Below are 14,284 nucleotides of genomic sequence, written 5' to 3' on the forward strand. Positions count from 1 at the left end.
TACATCATGTTTTGGGGTATATTGTGTTTTTGTGTACATCATGTTTTGGGGTATGTTGTGTTTTTGTGTACATCATGTTTTGGGGTGTGTTGTGTTTTTGTGTACATAATGTTTTGGGGAATGTTGTGTTTTTGTGTACATCATCTTTTGGGGTATGTTGTGTTTTTTGTGTACATCATGTTTTGGTGGATATTGTGTTTTTGTGTACATCATGTTTTGGTGGATATTGTGTTTTTGTGTATATCATGTTTTGGTGGATATTGTGTTTTGGTGTCTCTCATTTTTGAATGTGTGCCACACACATTCAAGAAGTATAGCTTGGCTAAAAAACTCAATTAATATTTAAAGTCATATGCAATATTATCTGTTGCAAAAGAATTTAAACATGATTTCTCAGGAGATTCAACACAGAATACTCATCACAGGGGAACCCTGTTTGCCTCAGTAAATTACATTTAAGCTGTTCTTTCACTCGGACTTTCGAACCCTCGAACTGTTGAACAGAATTCCAGAATTTAGAAGCTGCGCACAGCCTGTAAATTTCTTTCTTTCATGGAAACCATTATGATGAATATAGCTTTTGTAAAAGTTTATTTGAAATGACATCAAACTTCTCTTTTTCATCCACGATACCGTTCAAATACTCTTTATTTATTCGTTTTTTCCAGGGCTTCTGGGACAGTTTTTATAGCAATTGAAGTGGCTACAGGTCGTGAAGTGGCCATAAAGACGATGAACTTATCACAACAACCAAAGAAAGAGTTGATTATTAACGAGATTCTAGTAATGAGGGAGAACCAAAACCCCAACATTGTCAATTATTTAGATAGCTACTTGATCGTTGATGAGTTATGGGTAAGTTTGAAAATAGTTAACTATATGTTATATCTAGGTCCATTGTGTAAACATGGTGTGGAGTTGTTTCTTTCTTGACATTTTTTCATTTACTTTAATTTTTCAACCTTTTCACATGTTTCCAAGGTGTTTATTCAGGGGTATTCTGAAGGCATTATTTAGTGTAGAGTGATAAAATTGTACTTTTGTGAAGCCCTGAAATTGGCCAGTCCAACCAATGTAGTTTAGTCTCCAAAATCTAATTATAAATTTTATTATAACTAATTAAATTGCACTGAAATTTGCTCTTTCTAATGAGAAAATGTTGAGGAATTAGAGTACAGGTTATATCTAGGTCAGTGGGGTTCGCCACCCTTCCACAAAGGGAAGCAAATCTTGTAACTGATAAAACAGCAGTGCCCTCTATCTATTTGAATAACAATATCAGCTTTTATTATTCATGATTATTGGTGTTGGTATTGAAATAAGTGGTGTTGTTATTTAAGTAGGTAGAGGTCACTGTTGTTTTATCAGTTACAATATTTGCTTCCCTTTGTACAAGGATGGCAGACCCCATTGTGTAAACATGGTGTGCATTTGTTTCTTTGTTGACCTTTTTTTAAAAACAGATTTTTAATGGTTGATCTTTGTTTTTCAACCTTCAAAATCCTTTTTTTCAACATCTACATTTCTGTTTGAATAGATTCCAGTTTATAAATTTATTGTTAAATTCACACATTTGAAGGGGGAAAGCTCCTTTTGTCAACCATTATTTTACTCTGTAGGTGAAGTATGTTGTTGTTGATTTGTTGTTCAGGTTGTAATGGAGTATTTAGCGGGCGGATCTCTGACTGACGTTGTCACGGAGACATGCATGGATGAAGGTCAGATCGCTGCTGTCTGTAGAGAGGTTAGTGGATTTAAACACACGTTAAAACTGATCTAATGTAACACAGAGGCATAAATGACCTTTTAGAGAAGCCCAAGGATGTTATATGTGTAGGTTTTATTTTTTTGGTGTCTCTTGGCAAAATTACTTCAGAATTATGAAATGGAGTGACAGCATGGTAGAAATGACTATTGGACCTGAAATTTTGACCACAGCTTACTCATTTTGATTGATTCAGAGAGTTCTGGTTAGAAAGATGTTTAAAGGTTTGTTAGGAAGGTAAGACGGTACTCTAGTGTGAAAAAGAAAGCTCTAGGAGCATTTCAGTAATATTTTATGGCCTTTGTTTGCCTGTGGAAATTTTTTTTTTTTGCGGCAAATACAATATGTTCTGAATGGTTTGTACTTGACACTATTTTTCTGCAGTTGTGTGTGTCACTGTTCTCAGTTCCAGTTGTATTCCTTCAAACCTCTCATTGTGTAAAGTGAAAGAAAGCTAAAATATGAAGTAAGGTTCATCATACAGACAACTGAAAACTAGGCGTAAAAGTACTTTCATTCATTTTTTTCAAATTTTTTTTTTTAAAGAGTGTTTCAGGCATTCAAATATTTGAATACTCTGGCAGGCTTTATGAGCCATACTGACAGGATCTGGGAACTCTGATGTCACATGACCTTTTTTTCCCGATGTTCACCAGAAGGAAGAAATTTTGGGGAATCTTTTATCAGTAATTTACGGTTAAAGAGAATTATTCCAACATTCAGTGTTGTGATGAGAGCTGGCAAAACTTCCTGTGACTGATAGTGTGGTCCATAAAGCTCACCTCAGAATTCAAGTCTTTGAACGCCTTTTTAACAAAAATCTAAAAAAAATAAATGATAGTATATTTATGTATAGTTTAAGTGGTCTATTTAGTGATGCCTATTCCTATTTTTAGTGGTCTGTTCCTTTATAAACTTAACTCACTATAGTGAAAGTTCTGTTAAAATCTTTTGATTTCATTTCTTTTGTATTTTCCTTTCAGTGTTTACAAGCTTTAGAATTTTTACATGAGAACCAAGTCATTCATCGGGATATAAAAAGTGACAACATTTTATTGGGAATGGATGGAAGTGTCAAATTAAGTAAGTATACTAATACATTCAGATACACATGAGTCAGGAGTTCAAATCCGGCTCTTAGCAATTTACCATTACAGAGTAGAGACTATTTTCAATAATATTTACTCATTTTTATTTGATTGGTGTTTTATGCCATACTTAAGAATATTTCATGTATACGACGGCGGCCAGCATTATGGCAGGAGGAAACTCTTTCCATGAATAAATTTGTTTTTCAGTATTACGAAAACATTTTGAAGATACTTGTTTTGAACCATCAGTACTTTATTTATTTATTTGATTAGTGTTTTACGCTGTGCTCAAGAATATTTCACTTATACGACGGCAGCCAGCATTATGGTGGGTGGAAACCGGGCAGAGCCAGGGGAAACCCATGACCATCCGCAGGTTGCTGGCAGACCTTCCCACGTACGGCCGGAGAGGAAGCCAGCATGAGCTGGACCAGTACTTTATTATCCGTGTATCTAATTTGATATGTAACATTCACATGGCATACTGAAATGATAATTGTTTCTATGAAATTTCAGCTGATTTTGGGTTTTGTGCCCAGCTCTCGCCAGAACAAAGCAAAAGGTCTACGATGGTCGGAACGCCATATTGGATGGCGCCGGAGGTTGTCACAAGGTGGGTAGGATGTGCGGATTTGGCAAAGTTGTAAGATTGATCTTTTATGTTTCGTAGATTTTGAAGAACAGGTCTTCATGCTTTGTAGAAATTTGAAATTGTGAAGCCTGCTTTCTTGGTATTCCTGATAACTGTTTGGCAAATGATACATGGCTTTTACTTGTGGGAAATGAATGAATTTGACATATAATGCCTCTGTGCTTTTCCATCAATCGCTTACTGGTATACTCAAGTTGCTGTTGTTGTTCACAGGAAGCAGTATGGGCCCAAGGTGGACATTTGGAGTTTAGGCATCATGGCCATTGAGATGATAGAAGGGGAGCCGCCCTATCTAAATGAAAACCCTCTTAGAGTAAGGACACACACATTACACTTTCAGGCCTGTCTGTTCTGAGGACAGATCTGTGATCATGCTAATGAGGTGTAAATTATTTATTTATTTATTTGATGGGTGTTTTAATGCCGTATTCATGAATATTTCACTTACATGTGTATGATGGCAGCCAGCATTATTGTTTGAGGAAACTGTGCATGGCCCGGGAGAAACTCACGACTGTCTGCAGGTTGCTGACAGACCTTCCCATGTATATCCGGAAAGGAAGCCAGCATGAGCTGGACTTGAACCCACACCGGTTGCATTTGTGAGAGGCCCCTGGGTCATTTTTGTTGCTGACCATCTCACCAAGGAGTCCCCAGGTGTAAATTAAGCCATAGTTGTTAATTCATTTCTTGAACGAGGGGGCCTCCGTGGCTCAGTCGGTTAAAGCGCTAGCGCAGCGTAATGACCCAGGAGTCTCTCACCAATGCGGTCGCTGTGAGTTCAAGTCCAGCTCATGCTGGCGGCCGTACGTGAGAAGGTCTGCCAGCAACCTGCGGATGGTCGTGGGTTTCCCCCGGGCTCTGCCCGGTTTCCACCCACCATAATGCTGGCCGCTGTCGTATAAGTGAAATATTCTTGAGTACGGCGTAAAACACCAATCAAAAAAAAAAAAAAAAAAAAAATCTTGAACGAGTTTGTACATTCTCACCGTTTGTATTACCTTGGTGACAATAAGCAGTTGATGGCAGGCCAACTCGGTTGGCTTTTTGTACAGTCTTACATTCGTTGACTATTTCCACAAAGACAGTGTGCAAATGCATGTCTCATGTGGTAAGGTTCGCCAGTAACTTGCCAGATGTTGCTAGTTTACCTCAGGCACTCCAATTTCTTCACCCATAAAACTTAATGCCATCGTTTAAGTCAAAAATTTTTGAGTATGGCATTAAACACCAGTCAAATGAAGAAATAAGTTCATTCAGTCATTTAATCCTTCACCTTTTCCGATAAAATAGGTCCATTGTAATTATGTTGTCAGTTCCTGATTTATTTCCTGATCATTACATTACATACTTTGTCTTTGCAGGCACTGTATCTGATAGCGACCAATGGGAAACCAGAGATCAAGGAGAAGCACAAGCTCTCGCCAGTGTTCCAGGACTTGTTAGATAAATGTCTGGAGGTAGATGTAGACAGGAGGGCTTCAGCATCAGAACTACTTAAGGTACATGCTACTTTCACTTTCACTTTATATTTTTAACTGCTTTTCTCTTCCATGTATGTTTTAACATGCTGGCTTCCTCTACTGTCGTACATGGGAAGATCTTCCAGCAACATGCAGATGGCTGTGGGTTTCCCTTGGTCTCTGCTCTGTCTCCTTTCACCATAATTTTGGCCACAATGGTATAAGTGAAACATCCATCATTGGGGCATAAAACACCAATTAAATAAACATGTGTTTTGTCACTTTACTTTTCATTGGACTAAGGTAGAAACATTATCAGCCTCAAGAAGTAAGAGGAAAATCATTTCATTTAAAATTTATTGAGGAGAACAGACATTATTATGTTTGTTATATTAATCATTTTCTGGTGTTTTGGGCGTATTTCACTAGTAGCAGTAGTAATACTTAATGTGACCACATCTGGAACACCCGGTTTTAAAATAGTCATTGGTGTAAGCAAAACAAAAGTAGAGCTTACCGATTTTCTGCCAACTGTATTCCTTCAACCTTTTCGCTTGTTTGCAGGGTGTTTATTTATGCATATTCTGAAGGCATTCATCTATGTGTTCTGAAACAAATTATACTTTGGAGCCGGGAAATTGGCCAATCCAACCAAAATCAAATTAAAAATGGGCATAAATTAGACTGAAAGTTGCTCTTTTACGTTTGAAAAGCTTGAAGAATTAAGGTATATTCGTAATTTTGGGCTGGAGATCTCATTTGTCAAGTCGTCGTCATATGACTGAAAAATTGTTAAGTGCGACGGTTAACCCCCGAGCACTCACTCACTCACGCATTTTTTAAGAGCTGGTTAGCTGCAACAACAACAATAACACTTGAGACAAATGAGTCATGGAGGCACCATTTCAATCATGTTATTGGACCACAATCGTTCACCCCTTGACTCACTCCGTTTTGCAGCATCCTTTTTTACGCCTCGCAAAGCCACTTGCCCAACTAGTACCTGTCATCCTAGCTGCTAAGGAGGCACAGAAACATTAAAGTTGGTGCTGGACCATCAACTGATTTACTTTATGCAGTAAGTATTATATGTATATCTGTTCATGGAAGTTTGTGTCATTTTGCATGAAGGTTTACCTTGATGTAAAGTTTATGTGCAGTAGCCCAGCTGAACAACTTGCAAAGTTAACTGTAAATATTAGGTAAACCTTAACATTCCCTTGAAAAAAGTAAACAAAAAAAAAAATTTAATTTTCCCATAACATACATGTATCTGTATATCTGTTGGAAGTTTGTGTCATCTTGCATGAAGTTTTACCCTGATGTAAAGTTTATGTGCAGGAACCCAGCTGAACAACTTGCAAAGGTAACTGTAAATATTAGGTAAACCACAACATTCCCTTGAAAAAGGGGTAAACAAAAAAATGTAATTTTCCCATAACATATTCAGTCACAGTCACCATATAAACATGTAATAGGTAGGCATACGTACATGTATGCATTTTAGAACTGATTACAGCTTATTACAGCTTAACAGCAGGTTAATCATTTTGAGAGTATGAAATTCTGATAATTGATGCAATGAATCTACGTTTAAATTTCTTACCATGCAGGTCTATCTCTAATAATCTTTCATGTCTCTTTTCAGATTTTACATCTGCAAATACCACAGCTAATGGCTGTAAAAGTGACTGGCTGGTTGCTGATGAAGATTTGCCTCAGTTTGTGTGTTTGTGCTGTAAATGAATGGACATGTGCTGGATTTGAATACTGGGGCTGTGTGTCAGTGTCCTGGAAACAGCATTGGCTACGGCTGTGTTGAAACTGGATTCTGGGAACAGCATTGGCTACAGCTGTGTTAGAACATGAATCTGGAAACAGCATTGGATCCAGCTATACGTGAACTGGTTTCTGGGAGCAGCATTGAATACAGCTGTGCTGGAACTGGTTTCTGGGAGCAGCGTTGAATACAGCTGTGCTGGAACTGGTTTCTGGGAGCAGCATTGAATACAGCTGTGCTGGAACTGGTTTCTGGGAGCAGCGTTGAATACATCTGTGCTTGAGCTGGTTTCTGGGAGCAGCATTGAATACAGCTGTGCTGGAACTGGTTTCTGGAAGCAGCATTGGATGCAGTTGTACTAGAACTAGATTCTGGGAATTATTCCTCTGAACAAGGGTATTTGTATTTCGGGAACAAGCTGTGGCTGGAGATGTCATTGCTGATGGGAAATTACTGGTCACAAATGCATGTGCTGGAAACTATGTTACATGGCTGGAAAAACCTGGACTTACTGAGCTGCTGTAACTTGAGCAGGAAAGTTGAGTGCAAACCAGAACCATGCAGTATTGTAAGAAATTGTACAACAGTATGGAGACTTATGTGCTGTCTGGTTACAAGAGTTACTGCCCTTGGTCAGAAAAACGCTAATGACCTGTTTTGGCTGTTTACGAAGAGTTTCATTGACCCATATTACAAAAAAAACCCAAAAAAACATGAAATATTACTATTCCTATGGATTGGTTGTTGTCGTAACTTGCTTTTTCCAGCTAGCAGAATCCGTCTAATCCCTCGAATCTTGATCATCCACGCATATTCATTCAGAGCAAGCCATAGCTATCGCGTCCAGCCAGTGTGATTGGAAAGAAGAAACTGAAGGCATATTTGTATTTGTTGTTTAGAGTAACTTATCTTGGATTTCAACCGCGTGTTTTGCGTGGCAAAGACATCTGAGTATTCATGCTACATGTGCTTGGAGACATGTGGATACTGTGCGTGTATTCTACTAACCTACATTTATATATATATATATACACACACACAAGTTATAAAATAGTCTGTGTTGTTGTTGTTCACCGTATTGACCCTCTTCGTGTGTATCTTACTCGTGCAAACTGGTTGTATTTGTACATAGTCATGTGGCTCAAGAGTGGGGGGGTTAGGAAGAGATATGGAATGTGACGTGAAGGACAGTTGAAACGTTTACTTGTATGGCTATCTGCCTTACTTGTCAATCCTGACATTGATGGTTGGTTTGCAAGATGTGTTATTGTATGATATATACAAGATCTGATTAGCTTAACTTTAAATATGTGTATACCTGTATGATGAATTGTTGTCTTTACATGGTGATGATGTGAACTGAAAAGCCTTATAGTGTGCTCATTTAAGCTGCATGTATTACATGTAGCATGTACATGTAAAGGTTCTAAGGATTTTCTCTGGGCATGTTTTTTTTTTTTTTTTTTTTTTTTTACATGAGACTTTTAATACAAGCAAAAATGAAAAATATAATAAACATTTTCATAGGTGAAGATTTAAAACAGTTTTTGTATTAAATTTCATTCTTGCTTTGTGCTTCCATACATTCAGTCATTTTGCCCTTTTGCTTGATGGTATTTCTTAAGTTTATCATTTTTGTATGTTAAAAGTCATCAAAATTGTGCTATGGTTACCATGACAACTTGCAGCCACGTTCATGAGTGTTTTTAATTGTCTGCATACATGTACAGTTTACCCCATTTAGCAGGCTTCAATGTACAATACAGGAATAACGTTAATTTATGGCCAAAATGAATTTTGCTAAAGATATTTGCAGTGAAAACCTAATTTTTCCAGCATTTACATGGAATGTTTTTGAACAGATGTGTTAAAGGCACTACAGTGTAGTTTGTCCTCTTTGCAAAAGAGCTATCATTTTATTTTCGATATAAAGGCACTATCATTTAGTATGTTTGCATTGGAAAAGCTTCTGTTATTTCCTGTGTCGTGCCATCACGCGCTATCATGATGGTAGAGTCTTTAAGTACAGAGTTTGTTTTATACAAGGATAATGTTAAGTGTACTTGGTTCATGCTAGTGCCTTAATAGTCTATCAGAGCAAGCATTGAGCACACATTACACTCTTTCTTAGCATTTTTTCGCTTTTTTTCATGAGTGTAACAATATGCCTGTTCACTGAATAGCAAAACACATTATTGACAGCAGGGCCATATCTAGAAAAAAACACTAAAGTTTCTGGCCCTGCACTTTATTGATGACATTGTAGCTTGGCGTAAAGAAATTTCAAAAATGCAACTCAATAGGATGCTTTCTGAGAGCTTTTAAATCTATGAATGAAAGAAATTTGTATGAAAACTTAACTTTGTATTGGTAAACCATCGTTTTTTTTTTATTTAATTGACTTGTTAGTTTTAATACAGCTTGTTTTGTTTTGGGCAGCCAACTGTTTGGGACCCCAAATAATTTTTCTTAAATGGAATGGCTCTAGATATAGTCCTGGAAAAATATTTCCATGGAAAGATATGGCTGGCGCCACTTTAGTAGTGTACACCATTATGGTCAATGACCTAAAATTTTACCCATGACCAAAGTTGCACAAATTTTGCTCGATTCTGATGGTTCTCCTGACCTTAAAAAGTGTTTTGACTGTGGCCTGTAACTTTTACCAAAACTTGGTCATGTTGATGGTTTCTTTCGTTTGTATAACTGACCGTCATCGTATAAAGTAACAAATTCTTGATCATGGTGTCAATCAATCAATCAATCACAATTCTAGGACATGTAAACTACTCTTGCCTTGGGTTATGGCTGTGTGTGCCTTTTTTATTTTTATTTGAACAAGCGTTGGGGTATGTGTTCTTGAGACCTTACGATTGCAGTCCTGAAAGTCAGTGTTTTTTCCTAAAATTGATTTGTACCAGAATTTGTCATCAGAAGACAGTGCTGTTGGAGAGATAATTTTCTTTCTTTTTTTTTATACATTTATAGTTGTAGATATTTAACAATGCTGGAGCCAACCAGGTATGCAATAGTGATCTCTGCGTTTTGTTTGTAGTAAGATTGTTGTTAAATGTATGAGAATCACCATTCTCACGTATGTATTTCTGTGTTTTTGTCAAGAAATTGCTTGGACAGTTTTGGTTTCACATTCGTTTATACCCAACTTATATACTTTAAGATGGGACATAGATCTGCGTGTAATGCTGATCAGACATATCTTAGGGTACTAGCTAGGGTAAAGGTTCTCTGTGGCTGGCCACTAGCTTACCACCGGCACACTTGTAGCAGGCTTCTAGCTGTCAGTAGCTGTGTTTCTTCTGCTGAGGAGGAAGAGTTACTGTTGTTCTCAGTGGATATGGTGCCTAATGCCACTAGCTCACCACCAGCACACTTGTAGCAGGCTTCTAGCTCTCCACTGACTACCATTCACCCAGCATTCATCAACTGAAGATACAGAGTTTTTACAATGGTCAGCGGATATGGTGCCTTATGCCACTCGCTCACCACCAGCACAGGCTTCGATACCGTTCACGTAGCTTTCTCCTGCTGAGGATGTAGTTTGCAGTGGTCTATGGATCCAGACACTAGCCATATATATATTACCAGAGTTCTCGCATCATTGAAATTACATTGATTTTGTTTAAGGTTTTCTATACACTAAAATCCTTCAAAAAGAGTTTTTTTCGGAATGTACAAGAGTTTTCAGTGTTCAATAAAATTATATCATACTGCATTGTGTTATGAATGGACATTTAAATATGCTTCCAAAAGTGTTTAAATATTCATTCATCACCACATCTGTTTTCACTGAACCAACAAAAATCAGAAACAACAGGTCCTTGAAAACGTAATATATTTAAAGGTCCTTGAAAATGCTTGAAAATGTAATATATTTAAAGGTCCTTGGAAATGCTTGAAAATGTAATATATTTAAAGGTACTTGGAAATGCTTAAAAAGTAATATATTTAAAGGTCCATGAAAATTGTAATATGCCTGTGATAAGTCGTTGAAAAAGCTTTCTTCATGGGTGGGAACTCCAGTCCAAAACCATTCCACAGATGCACTTCAGGCAAACCAGTGGTGGCCTACTGGTGGCGCTCCTGTAGAGAACTTTTGCCCTGACTTGTACTGTACATGTATGTCTAACAGTCTGTTTAGCTTTTCAGGTATTTATAATTATAAATGTTTCATGTATGTAGGTATATTTTGACAGCACGTTTTCGAACCATGCCACTTTAAGCATTCGGAGTTTCAATTCTAAAATTGACAGTTGCACAGATGCTTAAATTGCATATGAAAACGTTGAATAATAAGATCGAACCTGTGAACTTCATTTGTAAGTTTTGCAAAACTAAGAAGCCAAGGATTAATATGTAAAGAGAAGAGACAGCATTTGCTGTTTTGTGGCTTCATGAAGTTACATGAGCTTTACTGTGTGTGAATTTTGGCAAACTGTTTAATACCGCAGACTTAGCCCTAGTTAATACTAATCCGAATTCAGAACTGTCATGACATGTTTACAATACTGATAATAGGCTCAGTCCTTCTAAAGGATGATGGTGAAAATTTGCACTTCAACATTTTGCTCAGAAATCAGACTAAAAGTTGAAACTTTTTACTGGCTTTGGCCAAGGTCAAGAGTGTTGTGAATGAGGTTCCAATCAGTGTGCGAGTTGTTACAACAGAGTAGTCTCCCTTTGTTAAGTGTTGTTCATGGAGGCAGTGTGTACTAAATCAGTAATGCCCAAATTCGCATGATTAATTTATTCACTGGCTTTAATCATCACAAAAAAATGGATAGAGTTCTATTCTGTGAATAAGTTTTCTTTAACTGATAATTTGCCTATTCTTGTATCTAACTGTGAAGAGTATAATACAGAAACTGGCGTTTCAAAGAGACATCACTTTATTTGCAACCCTCAGACCATTTTATTTCTGCAAAGACATCATAATCACGACAACAGAAAACTATACATTGAATTTAATGAATTAAATTTCGTAGGGCTTAGTGTGCTTCAGTTCTGTTTGGCATGTCTTTTGTTCCAAATGTTTTCATGTCCTTTTGTTACTGTTTGTAACTCTCCACAACAACAGAGAACAAGTTATTTTCTTTAAACTAACACTAAAGTAAATGTAACATTAAATTTTGAAAAACTCAGTACCCATTATTTTTGTACTGTATGATATTATGTCAAAACCACCACATTGTCAAACTCTTCTGATGAGTTGTTTGATTTGAATCATTTCTTCTCCCTATGGTATACATTTTACATAGGCATTGGTCCTTTGTATCTTGGCATATAACATTTATGTCTTCCAAAACTTTCCCTGATCCAGTTTTTGATGTCAGAGGTTGTTTTTTTTTTTTTCCTGGTGGTGAACAGAAATTTATGTCTAAGTGTGTTATGTCTTCGGTACATTTATTCCATTGCAGAACAGCAACACATGGTAGATCTTTGTTCTTGGAGAGCATTTTCGTGGGCTTCTTACCATAGTGACACGACCTCAATGACTAGCCTCCAAACAGTGGTATGTGTACAGATGAAATAAAAACTGATTGCAGGTCAGTTATGCAAATGTATATACTTGCTTGAACCAATCAGATGCCTCCCATGTTTTTTTCAAAATGTCTGCTGATGCCTGTCTGTATTCATTGTAAATGTAGAAAGAAAAACAAAACCGAAAGCAGGTCATGATGTAACCAAACTAATTCTCACTGTAGACTGTACATTGGTGATGTATGCTACATTGTAATGTATAGATTTAGTCTTGCATAGACAATTTTTCTTCCATCCATCTTTTTTTATTTCATTTTTGTTTTTATGTAACTGAAAAATTAAATGCCTTAATGCCATTTAAATCATTCAGTTTGTCATGAAGGAAATTGTATCTGATGAAATCTTTCAGAGTGTACTTCAGTGATGGTGGGTCTCCATGGTAACCGTTACCATGGAGGTCCAGTCTTGTGTGTGAACAATCATTATACAATACCTTGACAATAAATGCAAAGAACTCAAATTAGGTTTTTCTTTTCTTAATTACAGTATTTGTGAATAAGGGGACTTCATGCCTGATCAGAGCTTGTTGAGTCGGACATGTGGTCCCAGCATTTTAATGGGTAGTAGCCATTAAAGGTGTTCAGTTCACCATGTGCTACATGTTTGGGTGGGCTAAAAACTTTACACAGTTATTTGAAATATTTTTAGGAGAGGATAAGTGGCATGGTAAAGTATTTTGGACACACATTTTGTATTGGATATTGGACACCATTCATGGAAATCCATGAGCATCAAACAAGAAGCAATATTAAAACAGAAACAAACTGAAAAAGTATGTCTGAAGTGTCAGACACAGTGGATTCATTTGTCTGGTACGTGGTGAACTCTCCCCGTCAAGTTATTAATACAGCTGATTTAATATCATTTCACCTGTATGATGCTGAAATTTCCATGAAAGCTGTTTAATGTTCTAATTCTGATATTAAATATCAAGGTGTTACATTTAAACATTTTGAATAATTGTAAAGTTAAGAGGGTTATGTTTTTTCTCACCCATATGATATTATACATGCCCAGTGGGTCTCTCTGGCCCCTCTTGGTCTCTCTGGCCTCTCTTAGTCTCTCTGGCCTAGTGGTTAGCGTGCTAGCCCCTCAATGGTGTGGTCGACATGAGTTCAAGTCCAGCTCATGCACTTAGTTGTTATTCTCCCATGGGCTGTGCCTGGTGTCCTCCCACCATAATGCTAGTGTAGAAGTGAAATATTCTTGAATACGGCGTAAAACATCATTCAAAATACTACATAAAAAAAACCGATAAACCGCTAAATTTCGCTTTTTTTCAAAATATTTTGAACAGGGGAAGTTGCATGGTACATGTATTTCACACGCCCTGTTTATTGGACAGCTTTCATGGAAATTTGAATATCGTAAATGAGGCAGTATTAAAACAGGAGCATGGGCCTCCATGGCCATGGGGGTTAGCACACCAGCATGGCGCAGTGACTGTACGTGGGAAGGTCTGTCAGCAACTTGTGGATGGATGTAGGTTTCCGCCGGACTCTGCCCAGTTTCCGCCCTCCATAATGCTGGCCGCTGTCGAATAAGTCAAATATTCTTGAGTATGGTGTAGTTCACCAATCAAACAAATAAATCAAATTTGAACAAAAGATGAAGTACATGTCTAAAATCTACACGTCAGATCATAGTGTCAGTCACCTGGTAAAGCCATGTTAATGTGTCCTGTCACTGTGAACCAATGCGGTCGCTGTGAGTTCAAGTCCAGCTCATGCTGGCTTCCTCTCAGGCCGTACGTGGGAAGGTCTTACAGCAACCTGCAGATGGTTGTGGGTTTCCCCTGGGCTGTGTCCAGTTTCCTTCCACCATTATGTTGGCCTGCCGTCGAGTATGGCATAAAACACCAATCAAACAAATAAAATCTGTCAGTCATGTTATCAATACAGCTGACATAATACTGTTTAACATGTTTTTATATATGATGCTGAAATTTCCATGAAAAGAGTCAAATGTTCATTC

At 37.4% G+C, this 14,284-nt stretch overlaps 2 protein-coding genes across 5 annotated transcripts in view; both read left to right on the plus strand.

Moving 5' to 3' along the window:
- The window catches only part of LOC135479888 (serine/threonine-protein kinase PAK 3-like), a 41,978-nt gene extending 34,221 nt beyond the window's left edge, over positions 1-7,757 (plus strand). For 3 of the 4 annotated variants that reach the window (XM_064759791.1, XM_064759790.1, XM_064759792.1), the window contains 8 exons: positions 669-855; positions 1,652-1,744; positions 2,749-2,848; positions 3,373-3,469; positions 3,722-3,821; positions 4,873-5,010; positions 5,932-6,049; positions 6,620-7,757. In XM_064759791.1, coding sequence (XP_064615861.1) covers positions 669-855; positions 1,652-1,744; positions 2,749-2,848; positions 3,373-3,469; positions 3,722-3,821; positions 4,873-5,010; positions 5,932-6,012 — 796 coding nt within the window. In that variant the 3' untranslated portion in view covers positions 6,013-6,049; positions 6,620-7,757. Of the gene's footprint in view, positions 1-668; positions 856-1,651; positions 1,745-2,748; positions 2,849-3,372; positions 3,470-3,721; positions 3,822-4,872; positions 5,011-5,931; positions 6,050-6,619 lie in introns of those variants that run through there. The other variant, XM_064759793.1, reaches the window with a different exon arrangement.
- LOC135479890 (uncharacterized) overlaps positions 1-14,284 on the plus strand; it is a 192,754-nt gene that overhangs the window by 120,826 nt on the left and 57,644 nt on the right. The gene's annotated exons all lie outside the window — the stretch shown is intronic.

The sequence above is a fragment of the Liolophura sinensis genome, chromosome 12 (assembly GCF_032854445.1).
Source record: "Liolophura sinensis isolate JHLJ2023 chromosome 12, CUHK_Ljap_v2, whole genome shotgun sequence".
Taxonomy (NCBI): Eukaryota; Metazoa; Mollusca; class Polyplacophora; order Chitonida; family Chitonidae; genus Liolophura; species Liolophura sinensis.